Source organism: Acomys minous (assembly GCF_964271855.1).
Source record: "Acomys minous genome assembly, chromosome: 13".
Lineage (NCBI taxonomy): Eukaryota > Metazoa > Chordata > Mammalia > Rodentia > Muridae > Acomys > Acomys minous.
The window spans coordinates 54,592,943-54,613,857 of NC_140495.1; the positions used below are offsets into that span (position 1 = coordinate 54,592,943).

The 20,915-nt window shown below is 48.1% G+C and overlaps 1 protein-coding gene across 37 annotated transcripts in view; it reads right to left on the minus strand.

Moving 5' to 3' along the window:
• MAP4K4 (mitogen-activated protein kinase kinase kinase kinase 4) overlaps positions 1-20,286 on the minus strand; it is a 142,101-nt gene extending 121,815 nt beyond the window's left edge. For all 37 annotated transcript variants that reach the window (XM_084755009.1, XM_084755004.1, XM_084755010.1 and 34 more), the window contains exons 1-2: positions 20,079-20,286; positions 19,774-19,839 (exon numbers count right to left, since the gene is read on the minus strand). In XM_084755009.1, coding sequence (XP_084611135.1) covers positions 19,774-19,839; positions 20,079-20,135 — 123 coding nt within the window. In that variant the 5' untranslated portion in view covers positions 20,136-20,286. The remainder of the gene's footprint in view (positions 1-19,773; positions 19,840-20,078) is intronic.
• Between the last annotated feature and the right edge of the window lie 629 nt (positions 20,287-20,915).

Sequence of the window (20,915 nt, forward strand, 5' to 3'; positions counted from 1 at the left end):
CTTTTCACCCTGGCTTGGCTAGCAGCAGAGCTGGCCTTCTCGAAGCGCAGTTTCCTTGGTGCATCAGATAAATGGAAGACACAGGACAGATGTAGAACAAGTTTCTTTTCTTTTCTTCTTTTAAGATTTATTAAGTATACAGTATTCTGCCTGCAGGCCAGAAGAGGGCACCAAATCTCATTATAGATGGTTGTGAGCCACCATGTGGTTGCTGGGAACTGAACTCAGGACCTTTGGAAGCGCAGCCAGTGCTCTTAACCTCTGAGGCCTCTCTCCAGCCCCAAGTCTCTTGTACTTCCGTAGTGAAGAGAAAATATTTTCTTCAAAGACCCTGACTGGAAAGTCAGTACGTCGGTCCTTACAAGTCACACGGAAAGGCCACCATTTTCTCAGAGTTGTAGTTAATGTCTCAACAAAGGTTTCATCAGAAGTAAAGGAAACACTTGTGAGCTAAACCTTCCTCCTCTGCAGTGTAGTCCAACAGGGGCTGGGTGACGCCCATGCTCTGGGCAGTTCCTCTTTTACTAATATTTACAAACCATCAGTTGAACAAACTAAATGAAAACTATGCTTTGAAAGTGTAAAAGAATCAAGCATGGTGGCCCATACCTTTAATTTCTGGGAGTCTGAGGCCAATCTGGTCTATACAGTGAGTTCAGGGGCAGGCAGGGCCACTCGGTGTGACCCTGTCTTAGGGGATGGCGTCATCACCGTTCTTGGGAAGTCTGAATTAGATCTGAGGCTTATTTGTATTGTATGAGTGAAGAGTAAGACAAAACTATTAGCCAGTCCATTCTTGTCATGAGGCTTTCAGGGTGGCCACTGAAATGGGGAGCCCCTTCCGTGTGCTGTTTTTGGTACAGTCACATGATGAAAGACTAAGAAATTTTCCATTTGTCACAGTCAAACTGGAACACTGGAATAGCAAGACACATTTTTCCTAATATTTTAAGCAGAATAAAGATTTGGGCTTAACAGAAATTTTGGAACAATTGGGTCTTGAAAATCTAAGGAAACAGTGCTCCACGGACAGTCTCTGATCTGCCCTAAATCCCATGACACCTGTGACACATGTGGTTACATGTGAGGCATGTAATCTACATATAAAATCTGTACATTTCTGGACGTGCTTTACAGCATAATTTTTGAAAGATATTTACATCTAGATACTGGCTTCGTTCCCATTCCTTGAAAGATCTTATGTTCTTCTGTACTGTATGGCCCCTAATTTATAACATCACAAGACCCTGAACACAAAGGACTTAGCAACATTTTTGGACACTCCTTTACAGAAACATGGTAGTCTACTATACAATGACATGTACGGATGTATAAATACACATCAGTTTGAAAAAAAAAAGGAGAAACATTGACTTTGATAGGGTAACTACTGAATGGAAAAGTTATTAGCAACTGCTAAACTGCTCCTTTCAATGTGTGGCATGTGTCAAGGAAAAGACTGGCAAAATCAACAGCTCCCTGCTGAGCCACTCTGGGAGAAGGCTCACACCGCCCAATTTCAAACACTACAAAGGTATAGTAATCAACTCACCGTGACACTGCATAAGACAGACAGAGCGGTCCCTGAACTGACACTGCGAGCCCAGAAGCTCTCAACATTTATGTCAAGTTCATCAAGTGTGTTAACATAATTCAATGGAGGATTTAAGTCTTCTTAAGAAATGGCCCTCAGTTCACCAGCTATATGTAAATGGGTTAACATCCACCCACCTGGAAACATGTATAAATTAATTAACAGTCAATCTGAGAGCTAAAACTAAGAAGAAACCACAGGGATGAACCTTCACAGCCTTGAATTGGGAAAAGGTTTCTTAGATGTCAGGCAAACTGGAGTTCATCAAAATGAGCAGTGTGCTTGAAAAAAAATATACCATCAAGAAAGTGAAAACGCGATCGAGAACTCAGACAGCTGCTGCAGCATGCTGTATGCCAGGCAGTCCTGCACACACGCAGAGCACTTAGGCAGAAGATTCAGAACTCACAATAGCACCCAAGGTAAGCAACAGCTAGAGACTTGGAACACATTCCCATAAAAACATGCAAAAGGCCAAAAGGCAAGTAAGAACATGCTCAACTTTATTAGTCATCAAAGAAATGCAAATGAAAACCACAACTGAGATAACACTCCATACTCATTATGAAGGCCACAATGGAAAGAGGACAGACATTACATGCATTAGCAAAGATGTAAAAAGGTACATTCCTCTACTGCCAGTAGGAGTGTCACAGAAACTACCCTCTGTAGTTCCTCACCAGGCACAGTTAGCACAGATTTCTTTGGTCCACACAGAAACATACATGCCCACAGCAGCATCACCCCTAGGAACTCAAAACAAGCCCCGTCCATCCACCAACTGAGCAGTGTGCTGTGCACAGCCACACAGTGGAAGCCGAGTACAGAAGGGGAAGTGAGGTACTGACACCACTACAGCACGCATGGACTTGAAGACACCATGCTGAAGGAAGACAGTCCCTGTGCGACTGTTCATATGGAATGCCTACAGCACCTACAGCTACAAGAGGCAGAGGGCTGGGGTACGGAGGGTGTTGGGCACGGGGAGGACTGGGACACGGTCTATGTGAAGGATGCCATCTGACTGACTGACTAGGACTTGGGTACCAGAGGGCTGAGGTATAGAGGGTGTCTAGGTGTACAGAGGACTAGGACAGGGGCTATTTGCCGGGTGTCATCACAGGACTGTGACTGCAACTCTGGATATACTAAAAGCCATAGAACATGTTATAAGGGGTATGCAATGTGGCAAATGAGTTAACTCAAAATCTTTTCTTTTTTAAAAAGCTTTCTAGGCCGGCAGAAGTGGCACACGCCTTTAATCATAGCACTCGAGAGGCAGAGGCAGGGAGACAGGCAGGAGGATCTCAGAGTTCAAGGTCTACAGAGTGAGTTCCAAGACAGCCATGGCCTCACAGAGAAACCCTGTCTCAAACAAACATAGCTCTTTCTAAGGTAAAATGTTCTACATGTCAATACTACCGACAAAAAAAAAAAAAGAGAAGGGGCTGGGCATGTTGGCACACACCGACACACCTTTAATTCAGCAGAGGCAGGCAGCGCTCTGTGAGTGTGTAGTTAGCCTTGTCTACATAACAAGTTTCAGGCACAGCGAGACTCTCCCAAAATCCACACCCCAGATGTGCTGGTGCACACCTCGAGTTGCAGCACTAAGGAGCTAAGAAAGGAGGGCCCCGAGGCGGCTAATTAAACAGAAGACCTGACTTCCACGGAGGAGGCCTGGAGAAGCAGCTCAGAGGGTGAGACAGCACCATGGACGAGCCAGACATCCGACACCCACCCAGCCGGGCTGAGAAAACCCAAGTCCCAAGGTCAGGGAGAGACTATGCCTCGAAAGTACACACGAAAGTGACAGAGGACAGCACTGGAATAGCTGAGAGTCTGCGTGAACTACGAAATCAAAGGAAGGCAGCCCAGACACAGAGTCCCAAGCACCATGCGCGGACACGCACGCTCGCGCGCGCACACACACACACACGCACACACACACACACACACACTCATGAAAGGAAACTACCTAAGGCAGAGGCAAAATATATATTGAAAAGAGCTGAGACAGAGCCAGCGCTCACAGCGGCTGACTGCAGAGCTTACAGGGAACTAAGCTAGTGCCCGACTCACCACTGCTAATGCTACTTAAAAGTCAGAGTTGCGTCTCCAGATCAACCTCGTCCTATGTAACTGAACTGTCTTCCTGACAAACCTCAAGAATAATCACAGGAATAAATTTAAAAACAAAACAAACCTACCCAGCACTAAAACAGTGTAATTCATGCAAATAGCATCCTTGAGAGATTAACAGACTGAGAGTCATAATCCATAAGAGAAACAGTAAGTCTACTCAAAACTATGCAATACTTAGAATCGGATGGCATTATTATTAAAGCAAACAGTATAGCATAAAAATATGCTAAAAAGAATTAAGAATGTAAAGCCTGGGAAAAGACAAAAATATCCAAAATCCTTGAGATAGAAAATATACTCTGGTATCTAAGACTGTGTGTGTGTGTGTGTGTGTGTGTGTGTAAAATGTATGTATATAGTGGATGTGACTAGCAACGTATTTATGTATGTATGTGTGCCTGTATGCATATATGTATGTATGTATGTACGTAGTAGATGGGACTACTAGCAAAGTGTGTATGTATGTATGTATATGTGTGTATATGTATATTGTATGTATATATGTAGTAGATGAGACTACTAGCAAGGTATGCATGTATGTATGTGTACGGACTATGTATGCATGTATGTATGTATGTAGTAGATAGGACTACTAGCCAGATGTGTATGCATGTATGAATGTAGTAGATGGGACTACTACATGTAGTAGATATGTATGTAGGTAGGTAGTCAGTCAGATGCAACTACTAGCAAGGTAGACCATGGGGATAAAAAGACAAGTAAAGCACCAGGGTGACAGCTCAGTGGCTCAGGATGCACTCCACCTCAGGCTAAACTGGTTTTGGATTAATGGCATTGGCAGAGGTGATTTCAAGACATCCTAGTATCAGCTCTGCCCTGTGGTTATTAGTGGTCAGTCTTTTGCGGAGCTGAGCAAGGAAAACTACAAGTTGTACCGTTTGAGGAGAAAAGGAGCACCAGGGACTGTAATGGAGCCAAGTCCAGTGCTCAAGGAGATAAAGTCAAAGAAAAGTCTGATGCTAACTGGAATAAAGGGAATGGTGACCTCAGAGCAAGACCCCACCCAGGTAAGCTTCCAACTTGTGGGAAGGAATTAAAGAAAGGCTTCCACAGCAGAAGCCAATGCAACTGTAATTGAGCATGGACTGGGCCATGTTCCAGCTGCAGCAAGCGGTGGGGCAGTCTCAGCCACGTGGTTCTGGCTTTAGTGTCAAGGGTACAAGAAATGGGTTGAGCTGGAGCTGGAGAGATGGCTCAGAGGTTAAGAGCACTGACTGCTATTCCAGAGGCCCTGAGTTCAATTCCCAGCACCCACATGGTGGCTCATAACCATCCATAATGAAATCTGACACCCTCTTCTGGCCTGCAGGTGTACATGCAGGCAGAGCAGTGTACACATAATAATAAATAAATAAATCTTAAAAAAAAAAAAAAGGAAAGAAAGAAATGGGTTGCGGCACCTCCCTCCTCAGCTAACGGAGCTGCTGAGGCCAGGTGTGTGTCAGGGCTGCCCTCTCATGGAGGCCCAGAGTGGCCACTGTGTGAAGCTGTGAGGACAAAGCCTGACTTCATTAGAGACCCCAAGATGTTAGAGATGCCAGGAAGATGTGCAAATCAGGCCGAGAGAGAAGCCTGTTAGCCAAGGACGCTAAAGGGGCTGGAGATCTAGAGAACGCTCTGACATCGGACATGGAGACGCAGAGTCTGGAGCTTGCCCAGCTGGCTTTACACCTTGCTTTGGTCCAGGATCCCCTCACTATGCTCCCTTTCCTCCTTTTTGGACTCGTACTGTATTTTCTGTACCACTGTATGTTGGAACTACGTGGTCTGCTTTTTGACTTTGATTTTACAGGGAGGTACAGTGAAGAGAGTGCCTTCAGTCTCAGAAGAGACACTGAGCTTTGGACTTTTAAACAGTGTTGAGATTGTTCTAGACTATGGAACTTTTGAAGTTGGGTTGAAGGCATTTTTGCATTAGGATACAGCTACAAGCCTGTGGGGGCCTGAGAGTGGAATGTGGTGGCTGAGTAAGAACAGCCCCCTTAGGCTTGCAGTCATCAGGGAGTGGCACTGGTTAGAAGGATTAGGAGGTGTGGCCTTGCTGTAAGTTTAAAATGTACACTGAAAGCCAGTCATGGTGGCATGCACCTCTATTCCCAGCACTTGAGAGGCAGAGGCAGGATAATTTATTTGAATTCGAGGCCAGCCTGGTCTACAAAAGGAGAGCCCAACTTCAATAAATAACTAAGTAAGTGTGCTACAAACTCTAAAACAACCTATAAAATAGCAAAAGTATAGCGAGTAATCCTGCAAAGAAAAAAAAATGGAATTACAGAAAGATTCCCAAAGACAAAAAAAGAAAGAAACCCTATATAAAACTGAACTTAAATCATTGATTTCATGTAACAATAAACAACTGAAAATGTTTTCAGCTAGTTGTGTCACAAACCAGTGAAAAATGAATTGTCTAATTCAACCTTGGGGGGTGGGAGCTAACAACGCCCAACTAAAACGAGAGAAATGTCATACTTTGAAAGCTATCATTAATAGCTACAAGCTACAGAGTCCTTTTCTAGTAAGATCAGGAAAAGGCTAGAAATATTCTATTCACTTCGTGGGCCTACAGGATGGCTCAGGAGGTACAGGCGCTTTCCCACACCTAACAGCCTGAATGTAGTCTCTGGAGCTGTCCCCCGTCCTCCGTGAGCACATGTGACATGCTCACACCCATGTGTACATACACACATATGTATGCTCACACCCATATGTACATACACACATATATATGCTCACACCCATATGTACATACACACATATGTATGCTCACACCCATATGTACATACACACATGCGTATGCTCACACCCATATGTACATACACACATATGTATGCTCACACCCATATGTACATACACACATATATATGCTCACACCCATATGTACATACACACATATGTATGCTCACACCCATATGTACATACACACATGCGTATGCTCACACCCATATGTACATACACACATATGTATGCTCACACCCATATGTACATACACACATGCGTATGCTCACACCCATATGTACATACACACATATGTATGCTCACATCCATATGTACATACACAGGTGCATATGCTCACACCCATATGTGTATGCATGTGTATGCACACATATATGTGCTGAGTGACAGACTGTATGGGAGAGAACGCCCTACTAGTGATAGCTGCATTCACTTATACACACACTGATGTTACACAACTGAAAAACAAAATACCACAAGGGCAACAGTCCTCACAATGTGCCCACATCATTAACTGAACTCAACAGCTTAGGGAAAAAAAACAAAAGTTCATTTTCAAGCATTTGTTTCTATAACCAAAACTACAGAAACCCGTATACAAATCCCATATACAGGTTTAAGCCAAAAACCGGTAAGCAGTGTAAGATCTCACAGAGGTCCCTTTCCAGCTCGCGGGTCTCGGGGCTGGCGCCTGAGGAAGCAGTCTCCTCCCCGCCTACACGGGGCACAGGTGACCTACTTGCATCTCTACTCTCCAAGTATCATCTCAACTCCTACTAAAAGGCCATGCCAGGCCTGAGGAGACCCTACCTGTGACGAGATGCCCCTCCAGGCTGCTACATGGAGATCCGTAACAACCAACACCAAACACTAACAGATGCTGGAGGCGCAAGCTGAGACAGTCAATCTCCACAGGCAAAGAAGAGCCCTCCCCACGCTTTCTCTATTCTAGTCTCTGATCTGGTACTAGCCAAAGACCATGAGCACAGGCTGGCCGGCTTCTCTTAAACCTAGGGACTCTTGAATTCTCCTCACTAATCTATGCCTCGTGCAAGGACTCTCTGCTGTGACAGCACTGTACCTACTTAACAGACCCAGTCTGGCACATACTACACACACACTTAGCATCTCGGCAATAAATAAGAGGCCTCGCCCAGCTGACTAGACTCCAAACACTTGTGGACAGCAAACTGAAAAATAAACATTAAGCCTTCAAATCACTGGTAAGAGCTGAGCTTCCAAATTTCCCCCCTCTGGGGATCAAAGGAGAGACAAGCAAGAGCGGAAAGCAAAGTGGGTCAACGGACACAGTATGTGTGGCACTTGAAGGCGCACCCTCAACCACACGTACAGCACCTCACCCTCAGCACCTCACCCTCAGCACCTCACCCTCAGCACCTCACAGGGAATCCCTAAGAAACAGCCTGTCCCTTGATGCACAGTCTTTACTCAGACAACAATCTTTAGCTTGAGATCACAAAATTGCAATAATAAAAGCTGCACAGCAATTACAAAAGAGCATCAGAAAAACTGACGAGGGTGAAGAAGTCTGACAGGCTGTAACAGTAAGAATACTCCCAAGTCAAGAGCTTCCGAATGTGCAGTTACAACATTCAGTGAGAGCTCAGCTGAATGCCTCAGTCTCTAATAAAAAAAAGTGTATGTATGTATGTATGTATGTATGTATGTATGTATGTATGTATGTATATAAAGTATATATATACTTACATATGTGTGTTTATATAAATACACACACAAAGTTGGGCAAGTTGGCAACATTCAGGAGGCTGAGGCAGGAGGATCATAAGTTTAAAACCAGTCGGGGTTACTTAGCAGGATCCTGTCTCGCAGAACTACCCCCACCTTAAAAATATTCTGAATAAACTTCAGGAGCAAACTCGGGTGAGGAAAATTATTCCTTCACATGTAACAGAGAAAATAATTTATTTAACTTGAGATACATTTTTCTGTCCAAATATCATAGACTCTTAGGCATGCACACAAGTGCTACAGGTGGCCCAGAGGAGTCAGATCTCTCCTGCCACCTTGTGTGACCCCAGGGTGGAATGCAGGTCCTCTGAGCCAGGTCCTGGGGAGGCAACAGCTCCCCCCTGGGATAAAGGGCAATGCTTCTCTTCAGCATCACTGCCCTGGCTGCCTTTATAAAGCGAAATCTAAAAACCATCCAGGAGGAAAAGCCTGGTTTCTGGTGTCAGCGAGTTCAGTGTGAGTAAACAGCTTGTCTTCACAGCTCAAGAATATGGCTGAGGCATACAGCAAGAGTGTGGAAGGTAAAGATTTAGGGAAGCACATCTCTCAAATGCTTTCCCCGCATCCAAAGCTGTGTCCTAAGGATCAGAAAGCAGGCACTTTCTGGACAGTACGGCCAGAAAGGGTGTTTGGTTAAACTGTCTGAAATGCCGACAGCCTCCTGCTTCCTCCCCTGTCCCCGCAGGAAACCCCACCAGGTAGCTCGCTCTTCTGAACACAAGTGTCATGTCGCCAAAAACACCTTCCAACGAGCCAGGCAGTAACAACAACTGCACTGTCTACAAGCTGGTAAACAGGTAGGCAAACGTATGGCAAAGCCACATAGTGGAATACTATGAACCAATAAAAGAAAGAAGAATCTCAAAAACAGGAAGTGAACGTAATCACATGCTACACACTGAGTGAATTTAAAGAAACACTAAAAAGGCAAATTTGCACCAACAGAACCATCGGTGCTTGCCTGGTGCTGTGTGCCATCCCAGTGCCTTAAACTGCTGCGGGTGAAGGTGGCACCACTCCATAAATGTGCTCAAATCACTGCAATGTAAGTTTCAACAGCACACAGTTCACAGTAAGTAAGAAAAGCCTTTAAAACCTTCTGAAAGCAGTTTCCATATTGTCTTGAAGGCGGTTCTGAGCCACACGGGGCACTTAGCAGCACCACTCAGCGTTCGCCTCCTAGGTTTCTCTCTTGCCCATCCTCACCTGCTGGGCCTGCAGATGTCCAGCACAGGGTCCTGCACAAAGGCACTGCCGACCCCTGCCGTCCCTCCTGCTGCTCGGTAACTACTGTGCTGAGTGAGGACAGACCCCTGGGCCAATCCACAAGTCTAAAAACACAGACTTAGCTGCTAGCTCATCGTGGTAGACTGAGCTCAGGCATCACGAGCTCCAACGCACATAAAAACCAAAGTACACAAGAAGATGAAGTCCGAGAGAGACTAGGACAGAGCACTTCTAGCAAGCTTTGAAGACTAAAAGGGGACAGAACAGTCACTGGCTCATTAAAGAGGACAAAGCTCTAACCCAAATGCCAGGAAGCACACTAAAGCAAGTCAGGCAGTTTGCCTTCTCCAGTGCAGAAGCATCATCACATGAGCGCATCTAATACCAAGTAAGTACAAGGCTAGAATCAAGAGAGCTTGTCTGAGTCTGCAGCCCTGGCTTGCCTCACACAACTCTGTGACTTTCCCACATCACTCTGTGGCACCGCAAATCAGACGGCTAGTCCCTAGAGGAAGGGACACTCCAGACAGAAATAGAGCCATGCCTCACATCCACTCACTTTTCCTGAAAGCCACTGGAGGACACTGTTGGTATGAGACCCGGGACAAGCACTGAGGTGCCATTTACCCACAGCACCTGGCCTCCAGGTTCTCCCAGCATCCCCCAGTCCCTACCTGATACACAGCTCGGCTGGCATACCCACCCTCTACCCTGAACCCTCTAGCCCCGGGCGGAGGACTCTCTCCCCCAGGGGCCCTTTACTATATAATCCAGACATTTTTGAGTCTTCTTTCTTGCTTTCTTTCCCTCTCCTCCCTCCCTCCCCCTTCTCCCCCACCCCCAGAGAATGCTTGTCAGATGTATTTCAACATAATGAAATAGTAAGCCAAAGAAGACAGGGATGCTGCATGACACGGCTGAACACAAGGCTGGGGCCAGTGTGCTCTGCCCAGCTCTGAGACAGCTCCAGGGTGGAGAGGGTGAAATCAACTCATTATCTGGAACTATTAATTATATGTATTCACCATTAGGAAAAATAGTCAAGAGAGGTTGCATGTTGCTTTTTTTAGGGTATGTGAGCAGGAAGTAATAATGACACATTGCAAACCAAGCATAAAAAAGCAAAACAAGGTAAAAAAAAAAAAAAAGGGGGGGGGGGTGTTGTTAAAGAGCAAATGTATTCCAGCTAGCTCACAGATAAATAATATTTACACAGTCGTGAAAATATAAGTAACTGTCATTTAGCCCCAAATGATGTCAAACTCACTTATGGGAGGAGCAAGTAGAGAAGCCAAGCATTCAACCACTCTCAAACTACCTAAGCAGCAGCAATACTGCTACAGACAGCAGTGCACACAACCACAGCCACAGACAGCAGTGCACACAACCACAGCCACAGACAGCAGTGCACACAACCACTGCCACAGACAGCAGTGCACACAACCACAGCCACAGACAGCAGTGCACACAACCACAGCCACAGACAGCAGTGCACACAACCACTGCCACAGACAGCAGTGCACACAACCACTGCCACAGACAGCAGTGCACACAACCACTGCCACAGACAGCAGTGCACACAACCACTGCCACAGACAGCAGTGCACACAACCACTGCCACAGACAGCAGTGCACACAACCACTGCCACAGACAGCAGTGCACACAACCACTGCCACAGACAGCAGTGCACACAACCACTGCCACAGACAGCAGTGCACACAACCACTGTCACAGACAGCAGTGCACACAACCACAGCCACAGACAGCAGTGCACATAACCACTGCCACAGACAGCAGTGTACACAACCACAGCCACAGACAGCAGTGCACACAACCACTGCCACAGACAGCAGTGCACACAACCACAGCCACAGACAGCAGTGCACACAACCACAGCCACAGACAGCAGTGCACACAACCACTGCCACAGACAGCAGTGCACACAACCACTGCCACAGACAGCAGTGCACACAACCACTGCCACAGACAGCAGTGCACACAACAACCACTGCCACAGACATCAGTGCACACAACCACACCCCCAGGCATCAGTGCACACAACAACCACTCCAAGAAACAGACATCAGTGCAAACAACAACCACTGCCACAGACGGCAGTGCACACAACCATGGCCACAGACGGCAGTGCACACAACTACTACTCCAAGAGACAGACATCAGTGCACACTACTACTGCCACAGACATCAGTGCACACAACTACTGCCACAGACGTCAGTGCACACAACAACCACGGCCACAGACAGCAGTGCACACAACAACCATTGCCACAGACAGCAGTGCACACAACAACCACTGCCACAGACAGCAGTGCACACAACTAACTACTGTCACACGTCAGTGTACACAACTACTGTCACAGACGTCAGTGCACACAACAACTACTGTCACAGATATTAGTGTACACAACTTCTGCCACAGATGTCAGTGCACACAACTAACTACTATCACAGAGCGTCAATGCACACAAGCAGTAAGCTGAGAACAGGGGGCATGTTATCTCCCTAACATGCAGTGGGGATACGGCCATAAATATAAACCACAGCAGTGACCAGCACCAAAAACTGATGGCTCTGGAGGGCAAGACAGCCCTGCTCTGCAACTCCCATCTTAATTTCTGATCCCAAGCACAGGCACCTGAAACCTTGCTACATTTTAAGGCCCTTATTTGATAAGGGGGGGAGGGGTGTTTTTACATTATAATTCAAAGGTGCGATTCCTCTCATTCCTTAGGGATAACAGTACAACTTGCCCATATGTAGCCATTTTTGAGACACAATGCCAGAGAGGAGAGATACGTGGCAATAAGCACAAAGCTGGAACCCAGATTCCTTGGCTTAGATTCTCAATGGTGGAAAGTCAACTGCTAGACTCTGACAACAGCCTATTGCTCACGTGCCAAGCAAGGAGAGCTAAGAGCCCTACTCCAAATCAGTGTTACTCGCTAGGCCCAGGCTCCTCAGAGCTCATGGGCCAGCGTGCAAAATCTTTTTAGAAACAGCACACCCATGGCAAACTGTTACAACCAACTACACACTGGCACAACTAATCTTCCATTTCAATTTTCCAGTCATCTGATTTTACTGTGTTTTACTGAGCAGAAGTGGTACTGAGCCACCTACATTTAAAAAGTGCACTGCCGTTCCTGTAGTCCCAGCTATTCTAGAGATGAAGCAGGACAACCCTGCATTCAAGACCAGACCGAGCAGAGAGACAGGCTGAGGGAGGCCCTATCTCAACTAAAAGCAGCAATGGCTGACAGTGTAGCACACAGCTTTAACCCCAGCGCTGAAGCAGAGGCTGGCGGATCGCTAATGTTCAATGCCAACCTCATCACACAGTGAGTTCCAAACAGGCCACAGGCTACATAGTGAAGAATGTCTCAGACCAACAGTCAGAGGGCTGTGCTGGTTCCATGTGTGTGGATGCAGCAGCCTGGCTGAGAACCTGTGCGTGACGCAGAGAACCTCCTCCTCCACCTCCTCCTGCTCCTCCTCCTCCACCACCTCTTCCTCCTCCTCCACCTCCTCCTCCACTACCTCCTCCTCCACCACCATCTCCACCACCTCCTCCTCCTCCTCCTCTTCCTCCACCACAACCCCATCTTTCCTGCATTCAGTGAAGTAGTGCCCCCCAACAACAGTGCACTAATGCACACAAGAAGCCCCATACAGGAAATAGTAATACTAAAAAAAAACCACTGCTCTTCATTCTTTCTTTGATTCCCCAATTTAGTTCTCTTAATGTTCCCATATATAAAACATCCAACATTTCAGTCTCTTACGTGAAAAGACCTAAGGCATTGTTCCTTTAAGCTAAGTAATGCCAGCAGTCCTTATCACTGACAGAATCTCCTAACAGAAGATCATACTCTATTGGCAAACAGTGGTGTGATATTATAAACCCCCAAAACACTTCTGGCTACTGGAACAACTGTAGTATTTCCTAGCCCTTCTTCAGTCTCTTCCTAGCCCTCTTTCCCAAAATGTTTACCCTGGTTCCACCCTTGTGCTACCCTACTGGCAAAGCAAACCATCAACCCAGCCTCCTCCAGTTAGGTGAGAACCTGGAAATCCTCACCCTCACCATAAGTCTCAGTATTTTAACATTGACCATTCAGATTTTTAAAAATAAATAAATAAATAGTGAAAACTCTACTTCAACTTTAGAAGCAACTACTTGAAAAAACTCAGCATAACACAAGGCAGGTATCTACCCTGTGAGAGAAACACTGTAAACGCCAACTCAAATCCTTCAAACCATCCTGCACTCCAACAGGGGACACTGAGAAGTCACTGTGACTTGGGCCTTCATTCTACTACACTTTTGAGCATAAAATCCCTTCATCAAAGCCAGAGAACAGACCTGACGGGGCCATGTGGCAGTGGTCACCACTCACCACAACTATGTCTCAGCACCTGACTTCCTCTGTCCAAAAAGTGTTCATTTCTGCAATTATTTACATATTCTACTGCTACTACCTGCTATTTTATTAATGACTAGAATAAGTGATGGGGAGAATGAAAACAATGATAAAACAGGGTCATCGGGAACATAATTCAACAGAGAAATGGGACCTGTCTGACGCTCTGAGTGTGGGCAGTGCTTGGCTCACAGGGCACTCACAGCAGTGGGCAAGTACCTTACTAATAAAAGCAAAAAAGCAAAGCAAACACCACACACAGGCCCGTGTGCTCGAGCATCCCCCTTTGAGGCGCTCCTGGGAAAGCAGCTTCAGGAGAACCATTTCTTGGCCTAGCACATCTTCCCTGTAACATATTACTCCCAAAGGAGGACCATCCTTTGTGTCTCTTGCTCTTCCAGGCTCAACCTGTGAACCCGTAACAGACACTGCAATCAAAAAGGCATGGATAATGTCTCTGGATTGTGCTCGTACACACAGGAAAGCCCAAGTACTATTTGAATGAGTAGATACTTATTGCAATGTTTCACAAAGTGTCAAAGCCCCCGGGGTAGCGGAGACAGCTGGATCTCTGTCTGGCTTTGACGTCCTGCTTTTGGGAAACAGCCTGTAGAAGTTTGGGGCTGACAGGCTTAAGCTGCACAGCAATACTTGTTCAACAGGCTGGCTTCCACATCTTACCCACATCCAGGATCCTTCCAGCATGAAGGAAACCCAAGTCTCAGAACAAGCCTGAACATGCCACTCAGCTACAGGTCAGCTGACTGAGAAACACAAACACACACACACACACACACACACACACACACACTCTCTCTCTCTCTCTCTCTCTCTCTCTCTCTCTCTCTCTCTCTCTCTCTCTCTCTCCCCTCCTGCTGCTGCTGGAACGTCTGGCTCAGAACCCCCACTGCCCGCTGGATGCCTTCACCTCCCACCAGGAACAAGAGATGCTCTGCTTGCCAGGCCACTCTTCCGGAACTTCATCCCTGAGCAGCAATCAGAATCGACCGCCGCACCACCGCTACCCTGTCCACCCACGTTCCCCCTAATCTAGTGGGAAGAACTCCAGTTTAAAGAGGGGGGGGAGGGCAAAGCCTATGCCTGAACACACCAAGTGTCTGCCTTGACCTTGCTTCCTCTTGCCCATCCTATCACTGCCTTGCGCAGACCTCCGCCACCCTTCTCTGGACTAATGCCCCGAGCAGGTGGCTCTAAAGCTTCCTAACTCTGCAGCCTTTATGGTGACCCCAACTTCACACCTGTAATGTTGCTACTGTGGCAAATCATAATGCGAATACCTGTGTTCTCCATGGTCTTAGGCGATCCTGTGAAAGGGTCATTTGACCTCCTTCCCTGCTGCCCATGGGGGTGGGGGTTGGGGGTTGGGGGGCTGGGGGGCCCGAGACCCACAGGTTGAGAAGCTCTATGCCAACCATTTTACCTGTTCTTCCCAGAATACCATCTGTACTCCTAGGGAGCCCCAAGTCCAATAAAACCTAAAAGCTCCTCAGTGCTCAATCAGTGCAGCTCCAGCCCAAAAGCACCTTTCCCTAGTCCTGCCATTCCCAGGGGTCACTCTCACCCCTTTATCCTTCACACACCCCATCCGGCTCTGCCTTTCTTGCGGAAGTGAAGGGGCAGCATCAACAAAGGCACACCACTCAGTCAGCTTCCCTGGGTCAAAGGTCAAAGTCTCTGGGCCTAAACTGGCCTCCTGTTTAACATGAAGCCTCTCCCCAAGGACAACCAAACGGGGCCGATCTGTACTGGTCTCCATAACTAACTATGGTGCATCCCTGAGTCCAACAAGATCGCAGAACCCTGGCCCAGAGGGGCTGGGACTGAAGTCTTCTCTGACACAGAATTTTCCTTCTCAGGATGGCAGTATGCTCACAAAATACAAAATAATAGTAGCTGCCCAAGAAAAACAGAAATCCTTAAATATTCAAAGGAAAAATAAAACCCAAAGGAACATGCAAATAACTTTTTGCCAGCCTTAATCTTCCACACTATCATTGTCCTCAATGATGAAGATAATTAAAATTTACCCAAACTGGACAAGCAGTAAGCAGATAAGCAGACCACTGCTACAGACATCTCTCATACGTGGTAGTCTGAGAATAATCGGGCACTCAGAACTCCACACACAGTAGATTTCTAAGGATTCTAAGAACCGAGGGCCCACCTCACAGCAGGCAAGCACTTCCTCAATGGACACAGGACGCACCCCAAAATTTATTTTTCTAAGCTCTAATTTCTGAGTATCTTTCCACATAATCCTACAAATACCTAAAACTAGAAACACATTTCTCTGAAGAAAACATTATTTTCTTTCAATTCATATATATATATATATATATATATATATATATATATATGTATGTATGTATGTATTTATTTATTTTACCTTTGGGGGGATAGGCCACATGTATGTGTAAGTGTTGGTGTGTTGTGTGTCTGGGTGCACATGCATGTGTTCGCCACCCGGAGGCCAGAGGAGATGCTCCTTTGTCACAGAATCTCTCTCACTGCATCTGACTGGAGGCCAAGTGCCAGAGGTCTTCCAGCCTCCAACCTCACAACAGTCCTTTACAGGCAGGCCCTGCTACACCAGCTTCCTTCATGCGCACTGGGGATTTGAACTGAAGTCCTCATGTTAGCACAGCAAGCACTGTCAGCTGCTGGGCCAGCTCACGAGCACCTTAACTCCTCTTTAAAGAAAGCATTGCAGACAGGGTTCAACCACACCCGCATACTCGGGTCAGAAATACTACAAAAACCAGAACGTAAACTCCAAAAGTCATCCTCATAAAAACCTGTCTTTCACTTCCACTCACTTCACTTCAACACAGCCCCCTCAAAACAGGCAACCTGTCTCACTTTGTTCCTACAAAGCAGAGGAGCAGGGGAGACTCAGGAGGTAAGACCCTTGGATCACGCAGGTGGACAAGGTGACCCTCATAATCCCAGCATGTGGGAGGTAGAAGAGGGGCCTGGGAGAAGCGCCTCGCTGAACTGGCAAGCTCTGGGTTTCAGCGAGAGACCCTACCACAGTACATACGGTAGACACCTGACATCATCACACTTGGACCTCCATGTTCATGTGCACAGGACATGTATGTACACCTCCATACACACCCATAAATGGGGGTACACACACATACACACACCACATACATACATATGAAAAAACAGAAAACACTGAAGTAAACTAGGACTCTAGATTGTTGAGCTAATGCTTTTCTTAAAATATGTCCTTAAGGGGCTGGACAGATGGCTCAGCGGTTAAGAGCACTGACTGCTTTTCCAGCGGTTCTGAGTTCAATCCCCAACAACCACATGGTGGTTCACAACCATCTATAATGTGACCTAATATGCACTGTATACATAATAAATAAATAAATCTTTTTTTAAATGTCCTTATGAATTGTTAATAAATTCCACTATTGATAACCTAAGCCCAAAACCAGCCCATGCCAACCTGTGAAAATGGTAACTTAAAACCATCTGCACGGCAGGATTGGATCTTGAACTTATACACACAAAAGAAAAGGGAAACAGATGCCACTTCTAGCAGTCAATTCCTTGTCCCTGTTCATAAACGTTTACTAGTGGCAAGTACTTAAGACAGGCAAGGCACACTAAAGAAAATCTGATGTGCTTCTAAGCGTGGAATAACACCGTGGTAATGTTTAGAAAGAGAAAAAACCTGGAGCACTTATCAACAAAATGTTACCTTAAATTCAAGGAAGAAGAACATGGAAGAAACAAAAGTCAATGGTGGGCTATTAACTGAGCCACGAAAACTCTGTGCCCATGCTTGGAAACATACTTGGGGTGGTGGTGGGCACAGAGTGGCTGCCTGTGAGTAAAACCTTAAGCACTACTACTTTGTTACAGATTACATGCAACTTTTACATGGATGTCTTAATAGATCTGCATAGAGGATGTTTCGACTTCCTCAGATGTAGTTACCGCATCCCTAATTCTCCCCAAAAGCAGTGGTTAGCAAATCTACTTCAAAAGTCTGAGTAGGTAGGGCGGGGCAAAAGAAGAAGGGCAAAAAAAAAAACAACCCACAAAGAACCTCCCCAAATTGACACCACAAAGCACCCACCCTCTTAAAACCAACTAAATCCACGCTGGCCTTTTAAAGGCGCACGCTGGCCTTCCATCTCACTTCACAACCCAGTATCCACGATGACCCGGGAGACACAAACAATCCAACTACTGTGTAACCAGGTCAGAAACAAGCTCCGGCTAACTCGCTTGGAAAGAGTCTTACTCACCACTTAGATTTGCCGGAGAAACGAGGTTAGAAAAAAACCAACCAGAGCTTAGACAAACAGTGGGGCTGGGAACAGTGTCTTGAAGCCAGTTAGTTACCAGCCACTCAGTGGAGTTGCAACACAGTCATCTCCAAATTTCTCCAAAGCCTTCCAAATTCAGTTGAGCCCAGCAGACTGTTAACAGGGCTCCCTTTCAAATTCAAAAATCTGGCCCAGGCCCCAACAGTTAACCAACAAAACATGCTAATTCACTTGAGATCACCTAATAATACTGACTCAAGTTCAGACCACAGGCCTGTCAGTACCACCATCCGGGCCCTGCCGTGGGGGGAGGGGCAAGCTGAAGCTGGGAGAAACAGTCAGGGACACATAAACCCTATTCATAAAACAGAACAGGGACAATAAGATCCACACTTAATTTGGCCTCAGAAAATGGCTACAGTCAGCTTCCACCCCCACCCCCATTTTTAAGGAAACAATGACAATTCTTCATGGCGAGCCACAAAGCCCTCCTTCATAAGATAATTTTTCTGTAGCTCAACCTTGACCCAGTCCTAACAACTAGAAAACTCCCTAGGCGAAGATATTTCCAGAAAACGTTTGGTAAAAAGAGAGAAATTAAAAAACAGAACTTAAGAATTTAAAGGTTTGGGGTTCCCCGCCCCCCCATTTCGGAGCCTGAGCCTCCTCCCAAAATGTGCACTCAACAGAATGAACAACACAGTTAGTCACATTAGGTGCCAGCTGCTCTGCACAGACTAAGAGTCTCCAGATTCCTTAGTTTTCGTTTGCAGCCGGGAGAGGAAGATACATTTTAAAGAGAAAGAGCTGGGGTGGTGGTGTGGAGCCAGGCACTCTCTGCCCCTCGCTCCGGGTTACACAGCTGTCACACAGGTTATTCCTGGAATTCACATTTTATAATCCCCACACTGTAATCATTCCTGCTGCTCCCTGCTCCCGTGGCCCAAACACACACTCCTCCTGGCTTCCCCAAAATACTGTCCACCAGAAGAAGAGGGTAGGCTGGCCAGAGCGTTGAAGGCAGTGCCAGGTAACGCCGAACTCCTCACGTTAAGACCTTCGGCAAGCACTCTAAAGGAGTGCATGACGACAATTCTCAAGAAGGCCAAGGCAGTGGTTGAGGTAATCTCAGGCAAGGCCTGTCTACAGCGAATTTTAATTCACATACAAATGCAAACGCATGGAGGCCAGATTTGGAGGAAGGGGGGGGGACTGTGGGGGAGGGGGGAGACCTCTGGTCGCATTCGAACACAAAATTCCTTTTCTATTTTGCTGAAGCTAAGTGCATGCCTAACAGTGTAGCTTATTTCCTTTATCTCAAAGCCAGGAAATGAGGTCTTTTAAGGCCAGTCTGAACACAGGCGAAGAAAAAAACAAAACAAAACAAAACCCAACAAAAGCCAGGCGAAACCCCTTTCCCAACTTTGGCCAGGCGGCATGGCCTCCAGTCAGCAGCGTATCGTCACCCTTTCCCCCCGTCCCCTAAGAAGTTTCTCCACGCCACGGGGAACAAAGGCGCCCCACACCGACCTTATAGACTTGTCCATAGGTGCCATTTCCAACCACTTCCACCAGCTCAAAAATCCCAGCAGGGTCCTGGGGAGAGAGGAGGGGGACGTTATCATTTAAAAGGGACCCCCCCACCCCGAATGCAGGGACCCAGCGGGGCGGAGGGATGCAGGGCGATGACAAAGGCTCCACCCGGTGCCCGCCGGCCCGAGTCCCACGCCCGCTCGCCCGCCCGCCCGCCCGCCCGCTCGCCCGGCAGACAAAGGGGCTGCCGCGCCCGCGGGTGTCCGTGTCCACCGCGGCGCCCAGGGTGCGGCCGCACTCACCCGCAGGGACGAGAGGTCTATGTCCACCAGGCTCTTCGCGGGAGAATCGTTCGCCATCTTCCCCCGGGTGGCCGCCCCGAGAGCGACAGCCGCGGTCGGGAGCTCCGCGGCGCCGGGGCTCGGGCCGCACGGGCAGGCCGCCGGCGGCGCGGCGTCTCCTCCGAGCGCGACGAGCGCGGGGCTCACACCATGGCGCGCCGGCCGTCAGCCCCCACCCGCCCCCCGGGCGTCGCCGCCGCCGCCGGCGCCCCGCGCGCGCGCGCCTGCACGAGCGGCCGGGAGCTGCGGCCGGAGAGTGCGGCGAGCGAGTGCGAGGCCGCGAGACAAAGATGCCGCCGCGGGAGGCGGGGGCGGGGGCGGGGACGCGGGGCACCGACCGGCGCCGCCGAGGAGGAGCGAGCGGCTCCCCCGCCCCCTCCGCCGGGAGAGCGGGCGGAACCCGGCCGGCGCCCGCGCCCGCGCCGCGTGAATATTCAGCAGGGGTGGGGCTCGAACAATGGCGGGGCGGCGGGCGCTCGGCGGGATGGCGGCCGGGCCCAGGGTGGGGCCGGGAGCCGTCGGGGCCTTCCCAGAGGAGGTGCGGGGCGCCCGGGAACGCCCCGCCTCGGCTAACAATGAATGAAGAAGGCCCGGTGGCCGGCGGCGGAGAGGCCACAGCCCCGCGCAGCCGCGGAGAGCCGCCGTGGAGAGGGCGTGCCCGGGCCGGCAAGGGACCTGCCTCGGTCCCCAGCCTCTCTCTGCATCCCCTCCGCCGCCTACGGCCCGTGGGTCCCGAGACCCTCGCTTTCCTTTTCCCCACGGGGTTTCCCTTTCCTTTCTCTTTAACAGGCTCAGTTC